We start from the raw sequence: 24,074 nt of genomic DNA, 5'->3' as shown, positions 1-24,074 counted from the left end.
GCAGTTTTGGAAACGTCAGAGTGTCTTCTTTCCAAAGCTGTCAATTATATGCATAGTCAAGCATATTTTTGTGACAAAATATCTTGTGTAAAACGGGAACGTTTTCCATCCAAATATTAAATACAGCCCCCAGAGTTTCAAGAGGTGGACTTGGTTCACTCCAGACCTGACTGCCCTTGACCAGCACAAAAATATCCTGTGGCGTACTGCATTAGCACCGAATAGCCCCCTGGTAAGCAACTTTTCAGGGAAGTTAGGAACCAATTTACACAGGCAGATAGAAAACGCTAAGGCTATCTTTTTCAAACAGAAATTTGCATCCTGTAGCACAAACTCAAAAAAGGTTCTGGGACACTGTAAAGTCCATGGAGAATAAGAGCACCTCTTCCATGCTGCCCACTGCATTTTGAGGCTAGGAAACATTGTCACCACCGATGAATTCACTATAATTGAGAATATCAAGAAGCATTTTTCTATGGCTGGCCATGCTTTCCACCTGGCTACCCCAACCCCGGTCAACTGCCCTGCACCCCCCACAGAAACTCGCCCAAGCCTCCCCTTTTCTCCTTCACCCAAATCCAGATACCTGATGTACTGCAAGAGCTGCAAAATCTGGACCCCAACGAATCAGCCGGGCTAGACAATCTGGACCCTCTCTTTCTAAAATGATCTGCCGCAATTGTTGCAACCCCTATTACTAGCCTGTTCAACCTCTCTTTCGTATCGTCTGAGATTCCCAAAGATTGGAAACAATCATCCACGATCATCCCCCGGGTGATGGGGGAGACACTCTTGACCCAAACTGCTACAGACCTATATCTATCCTACTCTGCCTTTCTGAGGTCTTCGAAAGCCAAGTCAACAAACAGATCACCGACCATTTCAAATCCCACCGTACCTTCTCCGCTATGCAATCTGGTTTCCGAGCTGGTCATGGGTGCACCTCAGCCACGCTCGAGGTCCTAAACGATATCATAACCGTCATCGATAAGAGACATTACTGAGCAGCCATATTCATCGACCTGGCCGAGGCTTTCGACTCTGTCAATCACCACATTCTTATCGGCAGACTCAACAGCCTTGGTTTCTCAAATGACTGCCTCGCATGGTCTCTTAACTACTTCTCTGATAGAGTTCAGTGTGTCAAATCGGAAGGCTTGTTGTCCAGACCTCTGGCAGTCTATGGGGGTGCCACAGGGTTCAATTATCAGGCCGACTCTCTACTCTGTATACATAAATTATGTCGCTCTTGCTGCTGGTGATCCTCTGATCCACCTCTATGCAGACAACACCATTCTATATACTTCTGGCCCTTCTTTGAACACTGTGCTAACTACCCTCCAGACGAGCGTCAATGCCATACAACTCTCCTTCCGAGGCCTCCACCTGCTCTTAAATACAAGTAAAACTAAATGTCCGCACCTGCCCGCCCGTCCAGCATCACTCCTCTGGACTTAGAATATTTGGACAACTACAAATACCTAGGTGTCTGTCTAGACTGTAAACCCTCTTTCCAGACTCACATTAAGCATTTTCAATCCAAAATTAAATCTAAAATTGGCTAACTATTTCCCAACAAAGCATCCTTCACTCATGCTGCCAAACATACCATCGTAAAACTGACCATCCTATCAATCCTCGACTTTGGTAGTATATGGGACTTTGGTGACAAAACGGATGGCACTTCGGCAATGTCATCAACAAAATAGCCTCCAACACTCTACTCAACAAACTGGACTCCATCCAATTTGTTGAGGAGAGGGTTAGAAGCTATTTTGGAGATGACATTGCCGAAGTGCCATCTGTTTTGTCACCAAAGTCCCATATACTACCCACCACTGCAACTTGTACGCTCTCGTTGACTGGCCCATGCTTCATACTCGTCGCCAAACCCACTGGCTCCAGGTCATCTACAAGTCTTTGCTAGGTAAAGCCCCACCTTATCTCAGCTCACTGGTCACCATAGCACCACCCACCTATAGCATGCGCTCCAGCAGGCATTGGAAAGCAGGCTTATCTCACTGGTCACCCCAAAGTTAATTCCTCCTTTGGCCGCCTTTCCTTCCAGTCCTCTGCTGCCAATGACTGGAACGAACTGCAACAATCACTGAAGCTGGAGACTCTTATTTCCCTCACTAGCTTTAAGCACCAGCTGTCAGAGCAGCTCACAGATCACTGCACCTGTACATAGCCCATCTGTAAATAACCAATCCAACTACCTCATCCCAATACTGTATTTAATTTATTCATCTTGCTCATTTGCACACCAGTATCTCTACTTGAACATTCATCTGCTGCACATATATCACTCCAGTTTTTAATTGGTATATTGTAATTAATTTGCCACCATGGCCTATCTATTGCCTTCCTCCCTTATCTTACCTCATTTGCACACACGGTATGTGTACTTTTTTTACTGTATTATTGACTGTATGTTTGCTTATTCCATGTGTAACTCTGTGCTGTTGTATGTGTCGAACTGCTTTGCTTTATCTTGGCCTAGCCTACCTGGTTAAATAAACCTCTGGGATAGGCGGGATGCTTGCGTCCCACTTGGCCAAGAGCCAGGGAAAATGCAGAGCGCCAAATTAAAATAAAATACTATAAAATTCAAACTTTCATTACATCAAACATAAGATACCAATTAAAGCTACACTTGTTGTGAATCCAGAAGACATGTCAGATTTCAAAAATACTTTTCTGCAAAAGCATATGATGCTATCATCTGATGACAGCAAAACAGTAAACAATGAGAGAAACCATATTTCAAACCTGCAGGCGCAACACAAAACACAGAAATAAAATATAAATCATGCCTTACCTTTGACGAGCTTCTTCTTTTGGCACTCCAATATGTCCCGTAAACATCACAAATGGTCCTTCGATTCATTCCGTCGATATATATCCAAAATGTCAATTTATTTTGTGCGTTTGATCCAGAAAAACACAGCTTCCAATTTGCGCAACGTCACGACAAACTATCTCAAATGTTACCTGTAAACTTTGGCAAAATATTTCAAACTATTTTTGTAATACAACTTTAGGCATTTTTAAACGTTAATAATCAATCAAATTGAAGATGGGACTATCTGTGTTCAATACAGGAAGACAACAAACTGATGCTACTTTTCGAGTCAAGAGCCTCTCTCAAAAAGTACACTTCAAATGACACTCATTCAAGATGGCCATACTTCTTCATTACACAAAGGAATAACCTCAACCAATTTTTAAAGGCTGGTGACATCCAGTGGAAGCGGTAGGAACTGCAAACAAGTCCCTTAGAAATCTAGTTTCCTAATGAAAACCCATTGAATAGACAGTGGCCATAAAATACATATCTGAATGGTTTGTCCTCTGGGTGATTCAAACAGTTTTATAAGTTTCTGAGTGTTTTCTATCAAAATCTACTAATAATATGCATATCTTCTATTCTGGGGTTGAGCAGCAGGAAGTTGAATTTGGGCATACTATTTATCCAAAAGTGAAAATGCTGCCCCCTGTCCCGATTAAGTTAAATAAAGGTGAAATAAATAAACTTTCACGGTACCTGTCCATACCTGTTGTATTTGGTGCATGTTACAAATAACATCTCATTTGATTTTATAACATTCACAGAATGTTTTTGATAACAATCAATTGTTTCTTAAAAAAAGTTTAAAATTAAATATCATTGCAATGTTGTCCTAACATTTACTAAATTGTTGTGCATAATATCTGCAACAACCACTACGTAACATTCCCCCAAAGTTTTCATTAGGTTTCCAGGTAACGGAATACGGAACACAATGTACCATTCATATTTTCCCAGCAAACCAAAATTGGTTCTGTGTAGGTTCACAGAACATTATTTAGGTTGTGGCAAATGGTCTCATAAGACAAAACTGTCCAGTCGTGCTGATGAGTATACAATGTTTGTATCAAATATTTGTACGATGTTGCTAGAATGTTACCAGAACACATTTTGTCTGTTCCTTAAAAGGTTCCTAGAATGTTTCATTAGGTTATGGCAACAGTCGAGTTGGAACATTGTAGGGACATCACAAAATATGTTTCCCAAAAAACAAAAACAAAAAACTGTCCAGTTGTGTGGATGATTATACAACGTTCATGATCTGAAAAACAAAAGTGATCCGAGATCAGCACTCATAGTCTTGGATACCTTGTAAATATGGGACCAGAAGTATGTAGCATATAAAGAGAATGGGCGAAGTGATAGTGAAGAATCATGTTAACATTATTTCCCTGTCTAAGCTTCCCTGGTGGTGCAGAGGATAAAAGCCCTGGGGTGGGAACCAAACATTGCAGGTTCAAACTCCACATATGAAGTGCTAAAAGTATGGTTGTGTTTGTATGATTAGGTGATGGGGAGGTCTTGGGCTGGCATGGTTACACGTGGTCTGCGATTGTGAGGCCGGTTGGACATACTGCCACATTGAACAATGTTGGAGGCAGTTTATGGTAGATAAATTAACATTCCTGCAGTCAGCATGCCAATTGCATGCACCCTCAAAACATCTGTGGCATTGTGTTGTGTGACAAAACTGCACATTTTTATTGTCCCCAGGTATACCAGTGTAATGATCATGCTGTTTAATCAGCTTCTTGATATGCCACACCTGTCAGGTTGGATGGGTTACCTTGGCAAAGGAGAAATGCTATCTAACCGGGATGTGAAGAAATTTGTGCATTTTAGAGAAATACGCCTTTTCTGCATATGGAAAACAGGGATATTTTATTTTAGCTCATGAAACATGGACCAACACTACATGTTGTGTTTATAGCTTTGTTCAGTATACAACATTTTCTAAATGTTATTGAAATGTTCTGAATAACTCCAAGATATTGTCAAGTGCATATTGCTTGAACATTAATGGGATATTATGTTAAACCAAAAACTAATGTGCTATGAACATCATAAAAACAGACATTTGGAACTTGTTGAACATTATGGGGATGTTCCGTGGAACCTTAGTGAATGTCACAATAATATTTCTGCAACATTAAAGCGCCAAATAACAAAGTGTTCTCCCCACCATTAATTCTAGCAAAAAGCTGAAGGGTGGGTCTGAAAAACTTGAACAACTCAAATTCATAGACAGAGCCATGGATGCAAAGACTGACCATCCCAGATATCAACATTATAGTTCAAGTCATGTTTTTACAGACGATATAGGTTTTGTTTACATTTACTTTGTTTTCAAATATTGGCATAAAACAAGCTTATATTTGGGGTTCTGATGTGGTACAACAATATGTACTAAGCTCATGAGGCTTTACATTTACACTTCCCTTTTTCCAAATTTTCTTACATCATCATTAAAACAAAATTTAATCCTCAATCTACACACAATACCCCATAATGACATTGTGAAAACTTTGTGATTTTTTTGCTAAAGTATCAAAAAAAACAGAAATAGCTTATTTACATAAGTATTCAGACTCTTTGCTTAAGTACATCCTTTTTCCATTGATCATTCTTGAGATGGACTCCAATCAAGTTGTAGCAACACCTGTGGTAAATTCAGTTGATTGGACATGATTTGGAAAGGCACACACCTGTCTATTGTGGCAGACCAGGGGGTTTGGTATAGACGTTTACACAGATCAGACACGGACAGAGTATGATTAGCTTGATTTCAAGGGTGTTTATTAAATAATAAATAAAAAATAAAAAGGATAGGTCTCCTCCATGAGACCCTCTCCGGGATACTGTCTCTTCGGGGCTATGGGTCTTGCTGTATCCTATCGGGCACACAAACTCAACTCCCTAGACTTAACTCGGGTAACCGTCTCTAACTACATGGAAGTCACCTCACTTCCCCCAGTCCTCCCTGTGTGCCCTTCTGGCAGCGTTATGAGCCTTGTACAGCTGGTGAGCAATCCGCCCTTAACTACTCACCAAATCCCAATCAGCATCAATTACTACTTCCGGCGCCAACAGAAATGGCCGCCTCGCTTCGCGTTCCTAGGAAACTATGCAGTTTTTAGTTTTTTTTACGTGTTATTTCTTACATTAGTACCCCAGGTCATCTTAGGTTTCATTACATACAGTCGAGAAGAACTACTGAATATTAGAGCAGCGTCAACTCACCATCAGTACGACCAAGAATATGACTTTCGCGAAGCGGATCCTATGTTCTGCCTTTCACCCAGGACAACGGAATGGATCCCAGCCGGCGACCCAAAAAAACTACTTCGTAAAAGAGGGAAACAAGGCGGTCTTCTGGTCAGACTCCGGAGACGGGCACATCGTGCACCACTCCCTAGTATACTTCTCGCCAATGTCCAGTCTCTTGACAACAAGGTTGATGAAATCCGAGCAAGGGTAGCATTCCAGAGGGACATCAGAGACTGTAACGTTCTTTGCTTCACGGAAACATGGCTCACTGGAGAGAGGCTATCGGAATCGGTGCAGACCAGCTGGTTTCTCCACGCCGACATCGCGCCGACAGAAACAAACATCTTTTTGGTAAGAAGAGGGGCGGGGGCGTATGCCTTATGGCTAACGAGACGTGGTGTGATCACAAAAACATACAGGAACTCAAATCCTTCTGTTCACCTGATTTAGAATTCCTCACAATCAAATGTCGACCGCATTATCTACCAAGATAACCAAGATTCTCTTCGATTATAATCACAGCCATATATATTCCCCCCCAAGCAGACACATTGATGGCTCTGAACAAACTTTATTTGACTCTTTGCAAACTGGAATCCATACATCCTGAGGTTGCATTCATTGTAGCTGGGGATTTTTAACAAGGCTAATCTGAAAACAAGACTCCCTAAATTGTATCAGCATATCGATTGTGCAACCAGGGCTGGTAAAACCTTGGATCATTGCTATTCTAACTTCCGTGACGCATATAAGGCCCTGCCCCGCCCTCCTTTCGGAAAAGCTGACCACGACTCAATTTTGTTGATCCCTGCCTACAGACAGAAACTAAAACAAGAAGCTCCCACGCTGAGGTCTGTCCAACGCTGGTCCGACCAATCTGATTCCACACTCCAAGACTGCTTCCATCACGTGGACTGGGATATGTTTCGTAATGCGTCAGACAACAACATTGACGAATACGCTGATTCAGTGTGCGAGTTCATTAGAATGTGCGTTGAAGATGTCGTTCTCATAGCAACGATTAAAACATTCCCAAACCAGAAACCGTGGATTGATGGCAGCATTCGCGTGAAACTGAAAGCGTGAACCACTGCTTTTAATCAGGGCAAGGTGACCGGAAACATGACCGAATACAAACAGTGCAGCTATTCCCTCCGCAAGGCAATCAAACAAGCTAAGCGTCAGTATAGAGACAAAGTAGAATCTCAATTCAACGGCTCAGACACAAGAGGTATGTGGCAGGGTCTACAGTCAGTCACAGATTACAAAAAGAAAACCAGCCCCGTCACGGACCAGGATGTCTTGCTCCCAGGCAGACTAAATAACTTTTTTGCCCGCTTTGAGGACAATACAGTGCCACTGACACGGCCTGCAACGAAAACATGCAGACTCTCCTTCACTGCAGCCGAGGTGAGTAAAACATTTAACCTTCGCAAGGCTGCAGGCCCAGACGGCATCCCCAGCAGCACCCTCAGAGCATGCGTAGACCAGCTGGCTGGTGTGTTTACGGACATATTCAATCAATCCTTATCCCAGTCTGCTGTTCCCACATGCTTCAAGAGGGCCACCATTGTTCCTGTTCCCAAGAAAGCTAAGGTAACTGAGCTAAACGACTAGCGCCCCATAGCACTCACTTCCGTCATCATGAAGTGCTTTGAGAGACTAGTCAAGGACCATATCACCTCCAACCTACCTGACACTCTAGACCCACTCCAATTTGCTTACCGCCCAAATAGGTCCACAGACGATGCAATCTCAACCACACTGCCCTAACCCATCTGGACAAGAGGAATACCTATGTGAGAATGCTGTTCATCGACTACAGCTCGGCATTTAACACCATAGTACCCTCCAAGCTCGTCATCAAGCCTGAAACCCTGGGTCTCGACCCCGCCCTGTGCAACTGGGTACTGAACTTCCTGACGGGCCGCCCCCAGGTGGTGTGGGTAGGCAACAACATCTGATCCTCAACACTGGGGCCCCACAAGGGTGCGTTCTGAGCCCTCTCCTGTACTCCCTGTTCACCCACGACTGCGTGGCCACACGCCTCCAACTCAATCATCAAGTTTGCGGACGACACAACAGTGGTAGGCTTGATTACCAACAACGACGAGACGGCCTACAGGGAGGAGGTGAGGGCCCTCTGAGTGTGGTGTCAGGAAAATAACCTCACACTCAACGTCAACAAAACTAAGGAGATGATTGTGGACTTCAGGAAACAGCAGAGGGAACACCCCCCTATCCACATCGATGGAACAGTAGTGGAGAGGGTAGTACGTTTTAAGTTCCTCGGCATACGCATCACAGACAAACTGAATTGGTCCACCCACACAGACAGCATCGTGAAGAAGGCGCAGCAGCGCCTCTTAAATCTCAGGAGGCTGAAGAAATTTGGCTTGTCACCAAAAGCACTCACAAGCTTCTACAGATGCACAATCGAGAGCATCCTGGCGGGCTGTATCACCGCCTGGTACGGCAACTGCTCAGCCCACAACCGTAAGGCTCTCCAGAGGGTAGTGAGGTCTGCACAACGCATCACCGGGGGCAAACTACCTGCCCTCCAGGACACCTACACCACCCGACGTTACAGGAAGGCCATAAAGATCATCAAGGACAACCACCCGAGCCACTGCCTGTTCACCCCGCTATCATCCAGAAGGCGAGGTCAGTACAGGTGCATCAAAGCTGGTACCGAGAGACTGAAAAACAGCTTCTTTCTCAAGGCCATCAGACTGTTAAACAGCCACCACGAACATTGAGTGGCTGCTGCCAACACACTGACTCAACTCCAGCCACTTTAATAATGGGAATTGATGGGAAATGATGTAAAATATATCACTAGCCACTTTAAACAATGCTACTTAATATAATGTTTACATACCCTACAGTATTAATCTCATATGTATACGTATATACTGTACTCTATATCATCTACTGCATCTTTATATAATACATGTATCACTAGCCACTTTAACTATGCCACTTTGTTTACATACTCATCTCATATTTATATTCTGTAATCGATACCATCTACTGTATCTTGCCTATGCTGCTCCGTACCATCACTCATTCATATATCTTTGTGTACATATTCTTTATCCCCTTACACTTGTGTGTATAAGACAGTAGTTTTGGAATTGTTAGTTAGATTACTTGTTGGTTATTACTGCATTGTCGGAACGAGAAGCACAAGCATTTCGCTACACTCGCATTTACATCTGCTAACCATGTGTATGTGACAAATACAATTTGATTTGTTTTGATTTGATTTGATTTAGTCCTGGCTGGAGAGCCCATCGAGACCTGGCAAGGTCCAGCAGATGGAGCCTTCGCCTCGTGATGTATACTCCATCTGTTACCAGGCCTTGACGAGTCTCCCCCTTGTGGCTGACCTGCTGTACGCCACACTATAACAGTCCCACAGTTTATTTGATTTGATGTCAGAGCAACAGCCATGCCATGAGGTCAAAGGAATTATTCGTAGAGCTCCGAGACAGGATTGTGTTGAGGCCAAGAACACAGTGGCCTCCAACAGAAGGACAACCATCTATGCAGCACTTCACCACTTCCCTTTATGTTAGAGTGGCCAGACAGAAGCCATTGCTCAGTAAAAAGGCACATAACAGCCTCGAGTTTGCAAAAAGGCATATAATGGACTTTGAGACCATGAGAAACAGGATTTTCTGGTCTGATGAAACCAAGATTGAACTCTTTGACCTGAATGCCAAGTGTCACATCTGGAGGAAACCTGGCACCATCCCTACAGTGCAGCATGATGGCATGGTGGCAGCATTATGCTGTGGGGATGTTTTAAGCGGTATGGACTGGGAGACTAGTCAGGATAGAGGCAAAGATGAACAGAGCAAAGTAGAGCGATCCTTGATTTAAACCTACTCCAGAACACTCAGGACCTCAGACTTTGGCCTTGGTTCACCTTCCAACAGAATAACGACCCTAAGCACACAACCAAGACAACACTGGAGTGGCTTAGGGACAAGTCTCTGAATGTCCTTAAGTGGTCCAGCCAGAGCCCAGACTTAAACCCGATCGAACATCTCTGGAGAGACGGTGAAAATAACTCTGCAGTAACGCTCCCCATCCAACCTGACAGAGCTTGAGAGGCTCTGCAGAGAACAATGGGAGAAACTCCCGAAATACAGGTGTGCCAAGCTTGTAGCATCATACCCAAGAAGACTCAAGGCTCTAATCGCTGCCAAAGGTGCTTCAACAAAGTACTGAGTAAAGGGTCTGAATACTTATGTAAATGTGATATTTCAGTTATTTATTTTTAATGAATTTGCCAACATTTCTAAAAAACAGTTTTTATTTTGTCATTATAGGTTATTGTGTGTAGATTGAAGAGGGAAAAAAACAATGTAAAGGGGTCAGAATGTAAAGGGGTCATTTCCAAATGCAGAAGTTATATTCTTGAAGAATTATTGGGTATTATTAATTCTAAAAATGTAAGTAGCAACTACAGATTCTTTCCACTTTAACGGAATATCCTGGGCAACTCCAGTCCTCAGTAAGTCCTCAGTAAGCACGGACCAACTCTAACGCTTTTTGGTCTTATTTTTTTGGTATAGTCCAGACCAGCCTGTATTTCCACGGACATAGTTTTTTTGGTCCGGACCAAATCTAATCAAATCATAGACGTCTATAAATTACATATTTTCAACTTTCATTCAGAACCGAAAATGAACCTAACTTTCAACGTCTGGAAAAATATGTATTTTAGACGTCATTTCAATGTCATTTTGCTTACTGGGACTATTCTTGTACGGGCGGCAATTTCTTGTCTCGCCTAGGGTGACAGAAATTCCAGGACCGGCCCTGTCTAGGAACATTGTTGAATGTTGTTGAAGGTGAATGCTTTTTAGAATCATAGAATCATCCACACAACTGGGAAGTTTTTGTGTTTTGGGAATATATATTTTGTCATGTCCCCACAATGTTCTAACCAAACTGTTCCTACAACCTAATGAAACAATCTGGGAACCTTTAAAGACAGATTAAATGTTATTTCCAGGAACATTCTTGCAACATCAGGCAAATGTTTTATACAAATATTCTATAATCAGAGTTTTCGTGGTATGAAAACTTTCACATAACCAATTTTGGTTTGCTAATTAGTATAAAAAGGGGGAGATTGGATAGTATGGAAGGAGGATGGGCAGAGAAGGCAGGCGGATAAGTGCAATAATTAATTTCCAGTGTGAACTAGAGAGCTAGAGAGAAAGAGAGATACAGTTTGTGGAAGATACACACACACACACACTGCAATTGTTCTAGTGGATTGAAAGCAGTCAACACACAATGCATTGAGTCCCAAGTAAGCACCCTATTCCCTACATAGTGCACTACTTTTGAACATTTAGCCAAAGCGACTTACATTAGTGAATGCATACATTTCCATATGGAATCAAACCCACAACCATAGTGTTGTAAGCGCCATGCTTTACCAACTGACCCACACAGGACCATGGAAGAAATTAAGAGGCTGATGGAGGAAGTAGAGGTGAAGAGCAGAGAGCAGACTGACAAATTAGATAAAAAGATGCATGTGGACAGAGGTCAGAGGGGAACCCTGGACTGGTAGAGAGATAGTGCTATAGCATGGGCCAGCCACTGTATTATATAAGACACTCCGTCACACACACATATCACACACACGCACACACACACACACAAACACTTCATAGAGCACCTCCACCTGTCCTACTAGTCCTATGGATACCTCTACCCAATAGGCATGTTTAATAATTTACCTGATGAGGATCACTGACTCTCTCTCTCCCTCTCCTCTCTCTCCCATCAATTCCCTCCTCTCTCACCCTCTACATTAATATTCTTCTCTCTCTCCTCCCTTTCCTAACTTCTCACCTCTCTCCCTCACTCTCCCCCTCTCCTTTCCGCCTCTCCTCTCATTCCTCCAGGCAACACCAACAGCATATTTGCTCTGGCCTACATCAGTGGCTCTTTGACTGTGAATGGACAGCTGGACAGAGAGAACCCCCTCTACTCATCCGGATTCACTCTAACCGTCAAGGTCTGTCCGTCTGTGTCTGTGTTTGTGTTTAGGCCTGGGAGTAATGAGAGACCCAAACTAAGCATATATACAGTGCCTTGCGAAAGTATTCGGCCCCCGTGAACTTTGCGACCTTTTGCCACATTTCAGGCTTCAAACATAAAGATAGAAAACTGTATTGTTTTGTGAAGAATCAACAAGAAGTGGGACACAATCATGAAGTGGAACGACATTTATTGGATATTTCAAACTTTTTTAACAAATCAAAAACTGAAAAATTGGGCGTGCAAAATTATTCAGACCCTTTACTTTCAGTGCCGCAAACTCTCTCCAGAAGTTCAGTGAGGATCTCTGAATGATCCAATGTTGACCTAAATGACTAATGATGATAAATACAATCCACCTGCGTGTAATCAAGTCTCCGTATAAATGCACCTGCAATGTGATAGTCTCAGAGGTCCGTTAAAAGCGCAGAGAGCATCATGAAGAACAAGGAACACACCAGGCAGGTCCGAGATACTGTTGTGAAGAAGTTTAAAGCCGGATTTGGATACAAAAAGATTTCCCAAGCTTTAAACATCCCAAGGAGCACTGTGCAAGCCATAATATTAAAATGGAAGACTCAGACCACTGCAAATCTACCAAGACCTGGCCGTCCCTCTAAACTTTCAGCTCATACAAGGAGAAGACTGATCAGAGATGCAGCCAAGAGGCCCATGATCACTCTGGATGAACTGCAGAGATCTACAGCTGAGGTGGGAGACTCTGTCCATAGGACAACAATCAGTCGTATATGCACAAATCTGGCCTTTATGGAAGAGTGGCAAGAAGAAAGCCATTTCTTAAAGATATCCATAAAAAGTGTTGTTTAAAGTTTGCCACAAGCCACCTGGGAGACACACCAAACATGTGGAAGAATGTGCTCTGGTCAGATGAAACCAAAATTGAACTTTTTGGCAACAATGCAAAACGTTATGTTTGGCGTAAAAGCAACACAGCTCATCACCCTGAACACACCATACCCACTATCAAACATGGTGGTGGCAGCATCATGGTTTGGGCCTGCTTTTCTTCAGCAGGGACAGGGAAGATGGTTAAAATTGATGGGAAGATGGATGGAGCCAAATACAGGACCATTCTGGAAGAAAACCTGATGGAATCTGCAAAAGACTTGAAACTGGGACGGAGATTTGTCTTCCAACAAGACAATGATCCAAAACATAAAGCAAAATCTACAATGGAATGGTTCAAAAATAAACATATCCAGGTGTTAGAATGGCCAAGTCAAAGTCCAGACCTGAATCCAATCGAGAATCTGTGGAAAGAACTGAAAACTGCTGTTCACAAATGCTCTCCATCCAACCTCACTGAGCTCGAGCTATTTTGCAAGGAGGAATGGGAAAAAAATTCAGTCTCTCGATGTGCAAAACTGATAGAGACATACCCCAAGCGACTTACAGCTGTAATCGCAGCAAAAGGTGGCGCTACAAACTATTAACTTAAGGGGGCTGAATAATTTTCCACGCCCAATTTTTCAGTTTTTGATTTGTTAAAAAAGTTTGAAATATCCAATAAATGTCGTTCCACTTCATGATTGTGTCCCACTTGTTGTTGATTCTTCACAAAAAAACACAGTTTTATATCTTTATGTTTGAAGCCTGAAATGTGGCAAAAGGTCGCAAAGTTCAAGGGGGCCGAATACTTTCACAAGGCACTGTAGCTACACTACCAACTCTACATTTGATTTAGTTGTAAACCCTCACAGTTACACACAGTACATATATTCTGAATACACTATGCTGGTACAGTACAGAATACATCCTTAATACTTAATTCAAGGCGTTGGGAGGTGAGGTATAATCTTCCAGTTGTGCATTTCATCACCCCAACCTGAGGCATGTTATGACAGAGAACAGCTAGTCTTCTTTGGGAACAACCTGGGATGATGAAGGAATAGATGTTCTTATCAATTTCAGAGTGGGAGCAGGTGGAGGGACTTCTGGTGAAAGGCCAGTTTTGTCAGAGTGAATGTTGATGACTAGCCTTGTACTACCACACTGATCTCGCGAGCTTACAAAAATATGTTTCACAAAACATATGTATCTAAGCTCGCGAGATCAGTGTGGTAGTATGAAGCTAGTTGATGACTGCTTTCCTCCAGAACCTGTAGTCTGCTTTAGACTCACAAATAGATAGATGACCTGTGCAAAAATATTCAGGATTAGACAAACTGAAAGATATATATTTTTTCAAACATGTGTGTGTTAGAGATTACTTATTTGAAATGATTTCACAATAAAATAATATTTTCGGGGTAGTTATCCGAATATTAATAAAATAATAATACTCTATTCGCTTTACAAATCAGAATGATGCGAAATGCCACAACATCAGACAGAGAGAGTGAAGTTGTATTCAGGGTGCTATAGGGGTAGCGTTTGGCTAACAGTAGGCTAGGCTAACAGCAACAGTAACAGTCTAATGTTCATCATAGAACTGATTCTGTTTCAAAAAAGGTTTTCTGGGTAGTGTTTTGCATTGATCTCTGTCAGGTCTTGTGGACCCTCTGTTGGTGCATGCTTGTAGGGTAATCACTATTTGCAGTGGGGAAAATCGAATACTGTTGTCAGGGCTGACCGGAGGGCTAAATGTGCTAGCAATGATAGTAAAATGCCTTTTCATGTGAAACGCATCCCATATCCCATGAAATAAAAAGAAAATAAAGCAATCACTTTGTTCATCCTCAGAACTGTAGGCTATAGTGAACAATGCACTCGGGAGCAGCGGTCTAAGGCGTTACTACAGTCCCTGCTTTGAAACCATAAGCCGATACACAATTGGCACAGCTTTGTCTGGGTTTGGCCGGGGTAGGCCGTCATTGTAAATAAGAATTTGTTCTTAACTGACTAGCCTAATTAAATAAAAGTGAAATATATATATATATATTTATATATTAAAGCAGCAGTATCTCAATGCGCCGTACATGAACACAACATTCTAAAGTTGTTTTATTAATTTAAGGATTTCAAATGTCATGTTATAGGTGACTCCTGTAACATAAAGTGTCTTAATATGGTGTTGAGCCAGAACAGCTTCAATGCACCTTGGCATGGATTCTGCAAGTGTCTAGAACTCTATTGGAAGGGTGTGACACCATTCTTCCACGAGAAATTCCATAATTTGGTGTTTTGTTGATAGTTGTGGAAAACACTGGCACAGCTCCAGAATCTCCCATTAGTATTCGATTGGGTTGCGATCTGGTAACTGAGATGGCAATAGTATATCATTTACATCGTTTTCATGCTCATCAAACCATTCAGTGACAACTCGTGTCCTGGGGATGGGGGCATTTTCATCCTATGGGGGCATAGCCGTGGTAGTTAACACAATGGCCTGCCCAGCATTTGTATTCATGAGCCTAAGCATTATGGGATGTTAATTGCTTAATTAACTCAGGAACCACACCTGTGTGGAAGCACTTGCTTTTAATATACTTTGTATCCCTCATTTACATATGTATCCATTATTTTGGCATGTTTGTGTTCGTGTGTGTGTGTGTGTGTGTGTGTGTGTGTGTGTGTGTGTGTGTGTGTGTGTGTGTGTGTGTGTGTGTGTGTGTGTGTGTGTGTGTGTGTGTGTGTGTGTGTGTGTGTGTGTGTGTGTGTGCGCGCAAGCGACTGAGCAACCGACCATAAAGGGTTCTTCAGCTTATCCCTTTAGAAGAACACTATATGGTTCCGGATATAACCTTTTCATCCAACAACGAACCCTTTAGAAGCCTTTTTCTAAGAACGTTGGTAATATGATGAGAGCAGGGAATATATTCCAACCTTGATCTTTATTCGTAATTGAAATCAACCATTGCAGCAAACTAGAAGAAAATTCATAGACCAAAATATTCCCCCCAAAAATCGAATATATTTATAAGATATGAATTTCCCCTTTCCCTTTCCCTACCACATACTATCTCTATCTTTCTCTCTAGGTCTCTCGTTCACACTGGAAATTAATGATTGTAATTCTACTTATCTGCCTGCCTTCTCTGCCCGTCCTCCTTCCATACTTCCCTCTTCCTTCATTCCTTCCCTACCTCCCTCCCTCTACCCCCTTTCTCCTCCTCCATTTGTCCCTCAGGGCACAGAGTTGAATGATGACCGTACCCCGACTGATGCCTCGGTGATGACCACCTTCACCATACTGCTGATTGACAAGAACGACAACGCGCCCAAGTTCAACAGCTCCGAGTACCGAGTGCGTATCACTGAGCTGGCCCAGGTGGGTTTTGCCCTACCCCTCTTCATCCAGGCTGAGGACAAGGATGAGGTGGGTCACCATCACCAATCATACATTCCTTAAAATAAAGGGTATCACTATATTTGACAGTGTCAGTTTGACATGGAAGTGACAGTGATAAGACCTGTCAATAGACCTGACATGACAGCATTAACAAAAGTCAAGGTGCAAGATGCTTCCAAATAAGGATCTGGAGAGCAATGCTAGGGGAACCCATTTTAGGGTCTCTGAAGAAACATAGACGGGTTGGCTAACAACATCCCAAAAATGATACGCACCTCACAATGTGGACGGAAGGTGTGCTTTGTTATGATTTTGAACCGTCAGATAGCTAGCAACAATGACTAGAAGCTGCCTTGCATGGAATCGTAGGTGGCTTGTTTCAGCTCGTTGTATCTTCTTAAAATTTTCACATTTTAAACTTCTTAAAAAGTTTCACATTTTAATGTCACATGCACAAGTACAGTGAAATGCCTTTCTTGCAAGCTCTGAACCCAACAATGCAGTAATCATTAACAATATAATACTAAAAATAACATAAGGTAGAATAAAAACACAAGAAATAAGAAAAAAAAATGAAAAAGGAAGCATACTAAATTATATAAAGCGTCAGTCAGTTCCAGTACCTTATTTACAATGTGCAGGGATACTGGAGTGATACAGGTAGATGTGTGTAGGGGTAAGGTGACTAAGCAACTGGATATATGATAAACAGAGTAGCAGCAGCTAATGTGATGATTGTTTGTGAGTGGATGTGCATTTGTGTAGAGAAAGTATAAGTGTACGTGCATATTATGTGTGTGTGAGCAAATTGAGTGAGTGTTTGTGTGTGTGTGTTGGAGTGTCAGTCTGTAGGGCCCTGTGCGTGTCTATAGGTCCCTGTAAGAGTGTCTATAGGGCCCTGTGAGTGGTTCCTCCTTTAAAAGTTGTGAGCTTACTCTGCGGGATTATGCTTTTGGGTCCTACTGTGTCTCTGACAATGAATGGCCGACAAACCTAAATAGAAACAGATAATTGTGCACGACTTCAGAATTACTTACTAAAACTGTTGTTTCACTAAGGTTTGTATTATTATATTTTGTTAGGCTCTTACTGTAGTACTGTAGGCCACTCCCAACCAATCACATTGTACAGCGCCTGGGTGGCCAGCTGTGTTGCTACAGATGCTGGTTCAATTCCTGTGTTGTCCTCGACTGGGAGACCCATCAGATGATTGTAGGTTTGTTGGTTTTTCTCCCTCTAAAAACTTAAATAAATCATTACAGTGGGGCAAAAAAGTATTTAGTCAGCCACCAATTGTGCAAGTTCTCCCACTTAAAAAGATGAGAGAGGCCTGTAATTTTCATCATAGGTACACTTCAACTATGACAGAATATATTTGCAAATTATGGTGGAAAATAAGTATTTGGTCAATAACAAAAGTTTATCTCAATACTTTGTTATATACCCTTTGTTGGCAATGACAGAGGTCAAACATTTGCTGTAAGTCTTCACAAGGTTTTCACACACTGTTGCTGGTATTTTGGCCCATGCCTCCATGCAGATCTTCTCTAGAGCAGTGATGTTTTGGGGCTGTTGCTGGGCAACACGGACTTTCAACTCCCTCCAAAGATTTTCTATGGGGTTGAGATCTGGAGACTGGCTAGGCCACTCCAGGACCTTGAAATGCTTCTTACGAAGCCACTCCTTCGTTGCCCGGGCGGTGTGTTTTGGATCATGGTCATGCTGAAAGACCCAGCCACGTTTCATCTTCAATGGCCTTGCTGATGGAAGGAGGTTTTCACTCAAAATCTCACAATACATGGCCCCATTCATTCTTTCCTTTACACGGATCAGTCGTCCTGGTCCCTTTTCAGAAAAACAGCCCCAAAGCATGATGTTTCCACCCCCCATGCTTCACAGTAGGTATGGTGTTCTTTGGATGCAACTCAGCATTCTTTGTCCTCCAAACACGACGAGTTGAGTTTTTACCAAAAAGTTATATTTTGGTTTCATCTGACCATATGACATTCTCCCAATCTTCTTCTGGACCATCCAAATGCTCTCTAGCAAACTTCAGACGGGCCTGGACATGTACTGGCTTAAGCAGGGGGACACGTCTGGCACTGCAGGATTTGAGTCCCTGGCGGCGTAGTGTGTTACTGATGATAGGCTTTGTTACTTTGGTTCCAGCTCTATACAGGTCATTCACTAGGTCCCCCCGTGTGGTTCTGGGATTTTCGCTCACCGTTCTTGTGATCATTTGACCCCACGGGGTGAGATCTTGCGTGGAGCCCCAGAGGAAGATTATCAGTGATCTTATATGTCTTCCATTTCCTAATAATTGCTCCCACAGTTGATTTCTTCAAACCAAGCTGTTTACTTATTGCAGATTCAGTCTTCCCGGCCTGGTGCATGTCTACAATTTTGTTTCTGGTGTCCTTTGATTGCTCTTTGGTCTTGGCCATAGTGGAGTTTGGAGTGTGACTGTTTGAGATTGTGGACAGGTGTCTTTTATACTGATAACAAGTTCAAACAAGTGCCATTAATACAGGTAACGAGTGGAGGACAGAGGAGCCTCTTAAAGAAGAAGTTACAGGTCTGTGAGAGCCAGAAATCTTGCTTGTTTGTAGGTGACCAAATACTTATTTTCCACCATAATTTGCAAATAAATTAATTAAAAATCCTACAATGTGATTTTCTGGATTTGTTTTTCTCATTTTGTCTGTCATAGTTGAAGTGTACCTATGATGAAAATTACAGGCCTCTCTCATATTTTTAAGTGGGAGAACTGCACAATTGGTGGCTGACTAAATAATTGTTTGCCCCACTGTATATATAGCCAACTGGCTTTATTTACAAATTAGTAACAATATCTCACCCCATGTTCAAGAATGGCCTTTTTCTCGCTAATTTTACGTGATTTGAAAGCGAAATAATTTCCAAAATATTTAAGGGGCATTGCACTAAATATGTCGCTGACTTGGGAAACTTTCCCGCTGTTCTGTTCTTAGTGCCAGTCTGCCCATTCAAGCTAAAGCAAATTAGCTAATAATGGCATCTTTGTGCTTTCATTAATAAAATAATGATAAAAATACTCTTTCAAAATGCCGATGTTTATTTAGTTATGGATCCATAGCGAATTGCTATGGGAATCAATATCACTGAATTACAGAAATATCATCCAATCCTCCATATGTAATTATTGGTGTACTCACGTCATATTTTTCGCCTACCGTAGGCGACATGAGTCTCACTAGTATTGAGTAATCTGTTGTTAAAAGTGGTGTAGGTCTTATTTATTTAAAGAGCTTATAAGCAATAGCCTACAAATATTTAGCATTGTTTCACACTGCTCTGAGACACGCACGGGGACTGGTCTTAATGAATCAATGAGATTTTTATTTTCACTGAATCTCCGTTTGGGTATTGGTTAGATGAGGAGTAGAAAATTAGTTTCTCACAGGACACTAGATTATTTTTGCTAAATAGCCCAGTACTGCACTCCTAACCATCAGGTTGTACAGCTCCATATGTTCTGCTCCATCCTCACGGGAACCCAGAGGGTTTTTAGTTTTCCTTGGAATAGAAAGACTATAATATTAATAAAATTAATCTCAAACACTAAAAGTAATTGGAAAGGTAGATACAAATTATTTGTGACATTGTGGTTACAATAAAGAATGTATACGAGATGTAAACAAGATGCTATGCTTTTATTTACGGTAGTGATGGACAGCTGGTGGCATTTTGAAAACAGGTTTTCAAACACTTGTAACCCAGTTAGCAGTACAATAGACCCTTTATAGCCTGTAGATGTGAGCATCCCCCTACCTGCAATGCATTCTATGCTTAAGTACTCTGAAGTGTTACATTTCTAACTCAAAACTACAGTACAGTATTTATTCATCAAGTTATTTATGCTTTCATTAATAAATAATGATAAAAATACTCTTTCAAAATGCTGATGTTTATTTAGTTATGGATCCATAACGAATTACTATGGAAATAAATATCAGTGAATTGCATACATTTTGGAAAACAGTTGTCTATTGAAGGTAAACAAATGGTTGCTTACTGGAAAATACACTTTCAAAGACACGGTCACGTTGTATAGCGCCATTATGGCTATTAGCAGGGCTACATTTAGGCCTTTATGGGTGGCACTCAATTGGCCCAGCATTTCTCTTCTTCTAAAAACATAAATAAATGTTTTGGCCTTTACAATTTATTTGATGTTTATTCAGATTATAATCGCTCTCTTTCATTTAAAAAAAACTGAAATAACCTCCAAAATATTGCTATATATTATCAAGTTGATTACACAGTCATATAGCCGGCACCTACATAAAGCTGAGTGAATCACTTTGGATCAAAATAAATAAGTACCATCATTATTTCCTATAGTATTTAATAAAGAAATGTTTAGGTTATCCTGACCTGGACATCCATGTACAATATTATAATAGCCCATTATGGGCTATTAGCAGGACAATATTCCTTTACCAACTCCTCTCTGTATTTTGATACTTTGTGGATGGGGGCTCTGGATTGGAAAATGCGCTGCTACAGATGCAGGTTCGATTCCCGTGCCGGCCGCCACCAGGAGTCCCATGAGATGGCTTTTGGTTTTAATTTAGAATCCTCCAACACTCTATATGTAATTATTGGCGGAGAGTCATGTCACATTTTTCCATAAACTGTAGGCCTACCGTTAGGCGACATGAGTCTCACTAGTGTTGAGTAATGTGCTGTTAAAAGTGGTGTCAGTCTTCTTTGTTTAAATAAAACATTGAAGTATTGAAAAAGCCTACAACTATTTTAGCACCGTTTCATGCTGCTCTGAGACTAGCATGGGAGCTGGTCTTGATAAATCAAAGAGATTTTTATTTTCACTTATTCTTTGTTTGGGTATAGGTTAGACTAGAATAATAAAAAAATGAGGGTGCAGAAATGTTATACTCTTAGTGTAACCTTTATTTAATAAAATATTGATAAAAATACTCTTTCAAAATGCAGATGTTGTTTTAGTTATGGATCCTTAACGAATTACTATGGGAATAAATATCACTGAATTACAGAAATACTGGAACAAAGTTGTCTAATGAAGGCAAACAAATTGCTACTTACTGGAAAATACTATTTCAAACAAACATGGTCACATTGTACAGTGTCACTGTTAGCAGGGCTATATTTTCGCCTTCATAAATATTATTTTGGCCTTTATTCAGATTACGTCTATTTCAGCACCGTTTCGCGCTGCTCTGAGACAAGCATGGAGAAACTAAAATGTTCAATTATTGCAGGAGAGTCATGTCATTGGAATTTTTATTTATTTATATACTGTAGGCCTACCATAGGCAAAATGAGTATTGCTTACACTACAATTAGGGTGTGGAAATGTTATGCCCCTTAGATATTCCTCTGTTATGCTGTAGACTACTACCGATCGTCACAATGTACAGCACAGTATTTTCCCTTCAATCCTAACGGAATCCCTGAGGTTTTCGTTTTTGTTTTTCCTCGGAATAGAAACACCATAATATTAATCAAATTAATTACGCCACATTTATTACAATCAATCCCATGTATTACAAAAAAAAGGTTTTAAATGATCTAATAACGCCAATATGGGAGACTATCAAATGCTTCTTAAAGTTGCACCGTGGAGGTCAAACTTGCATTAATGTAAAAAATGGCTGACAATTAAATAGCGTGCCATAGAATGCTGCCCACAAGGTGTGCTGCAGTATGACACAACTTTTAAAGGAGGAAACTTTGTAGAGACATAATTAAAATAAAAGGGTCAACTGAGATAGTCCGTGAAGTCATTTTGTTAGCTATTTAGTTAGCTATTTAGCAGTCTTATAGCTTGGAGATAGAAGCTGTTCCTGTTGGTGTCAGACATGATGCATCGGTACCGCTTGCCATGCAGAAGCAGAGAGAACAGTCTATGGCTTGGGTGGATGGAGTCTTTAACGATTTGGGGCCTTCCTTTCACTCCGCCTGATATAGAGCTCAGCCTCAGTGATGTACTGGTCTGTCCACACCACCATCAGTAGCTCCATGCGATCGAGGGTGGTGTTATTTTCATACTAAGCAGTGATATAGCCAGCCAATATGCTCTCAATGGTACAGAGTTTTTGAAGATTTGAGGGCCCATGCCAAACCTTTTCAATCTCTCTATCGCGCCTTCTTCATGACTGTGAACGTGTGTGTGTGGACCATTTTAAGTCCTTAGTGATTTGGACACAGAGGAACGTGAAGCTATCGACCCACTCCACTGCAGCCCCGTCGATGTGGATAGGGGTGTGCTTGCCCCCCCCATGTCCTGTAGTCCAAGATCAGCTCCTTGGTCTTATTGACGTCGAGGATGAGGTTGTTATTCCAGCACCACATTGTAAGGTGACTGACCTCCTTCCTATAGGCTGTCTCATTGTCGCCGGTGATCAGACCTACCACCGTCGTGTCGTCAGCAAACTTGATGATGTTGGAGTCATGAGTGGCCACACAGTCATGGGTGAACAGGGAGTACAGGAGGGGACGAAGCACACACGCCTGAGGGGCCCCCGTGTTTAGGGTCAGCGTGGCGGAGATACTGTTGCCAATCCTCACCACCTGGCATCGGCCCGTAAGGAAATTCAGGATCCAGTTGCAGAGAGAGGTGTTCAGTCCCAGGGTCCTAGCTTGGAGGGGACTATGGTGTTGAAAGCTGAGCTGTAGTTGATGGACAGCATCCTCACATACTTAGGTGTTCTTTTTGTCCATGTGGGAAAGGGCAGTGTGGAGTGCATTTGAGATTGCATCATCTGTGGATCTGTTGAGGCGGTATGCAAATAGGAGTGGGTCTAGGATTTCTGGGATAATGGTGTTGATGTGAGCTATAATCAGCCTTTCAAAGCATTTCACGGCTACAGACGTGTGCTACAGCTCGGTAGTTATTTAGGGAGGTTAACTTAGTGTCCGTGGGCACAGGGACTATGGTGGTCTGCTTGAAACATGCTGGTATTACAGACTCAGACAGGGAGAGGTTGAAAATGTCGGTGAAGACACTGGTCATCCGTCTGGCCAGCAGCCTTGTGAATATTGATCTGTTTAAAGGTCTTACTCACTGGCTGCGGAGAGCATGATCACACAGTCGTCCAGAACAGCTGTTGCTCTCATGCATGTTTCTGTGTTACATGCCTCGAAGCGAGCATATAAGTTATTTAGCTCCTCTGGTAGGCTCATGTCACTGGGCAGCTCTCGGCTGTGCTTCCCTTTGCAGTCTGTAATAGGTTGCAAGCCATGCCACATCCAACGAGCGTCGAAGCCGTTGTAGTATGATTCGATCTTAGTCCTATATTGATGCTTTAACTGTTTGATGGTTTGTCAGAGGGCATAGCGGGATTTCCTTTCCCGCTCCTTGAAAGCAGCAGCTCTACCCTTTAGCTCAGTGCAAATGTTGCTTGTAATCAATGTCTCTCTGACATTTACAACATTGTTTCAATATTAAAAATTCCATCTCCAGCTGTCCCATAGTAATGAATGTGTAGGGGTTGGGGGTCAGGACGAGACAGACCGGCAGGCAGCGTTTCTCAGACAGTCGAAATCATGAATCTGATGTCATGTCTGTGCTAATATGGCAAACATTTGCTATAATAGCTAACCAACAAC

General features: G+C 42.0%; 1 protein-coding gene across 2 annotated transcripts in view; it reads left to right on the top strand.

The window, feature by feature from the left end:
• Nucleotides 1-24,074, top strand: part of LOC135504722 (cadherin-23-like) — a 611,744-nt gene that overhangs the window by 284,605 nt on the left and 303,065 nt on the right. The window contains exons 7-9 of one of the 2 annotated variants that reach the window (XM_064923534.1): nucleotides 12,055-12,167; nucleotides 16,281-16,469; nucleotides 22,653-22,658. In XM_064923534.1, the coding sequence (XP_064779606.1) occupies nucleotides 12,055-12,167; nucleotides 16,281-16,469; nucleotides 22,653-22,658 (308 nt within the window). The remainder of the gene's footprint in view (nucleotides 1-12,054; nucleotides 12,168-16,280; nucleotides 16,470-22,652; nucleotides 22,659-24,074) is intronic. The other variant, XM_064923533.1, reaches the window with a different exon arrangement.

This window comes from Oncorhynchus masou, chromosome 18 (assembly GCF_036934945.1).
Source record: "Oncorhynchus masou masou isolate Uvic2021 chromosome 18, UVic_Omas_1.1, whole genome shotgun sequence".
In the NCBI taxonomy this organism is placed as follows: domain Eukaryota; kingdom Metazoa; phylum Chordata; class Actinopteri; order Salmoniformes; family Salmonidae; genus Oncorhynchus; species Oncorhynchus masou.
The sequence above is the reverse complement of the archived record's forward strand: the minus strand, read 5'-3'. Positions and strand labels throughout refer to the sequence as shown.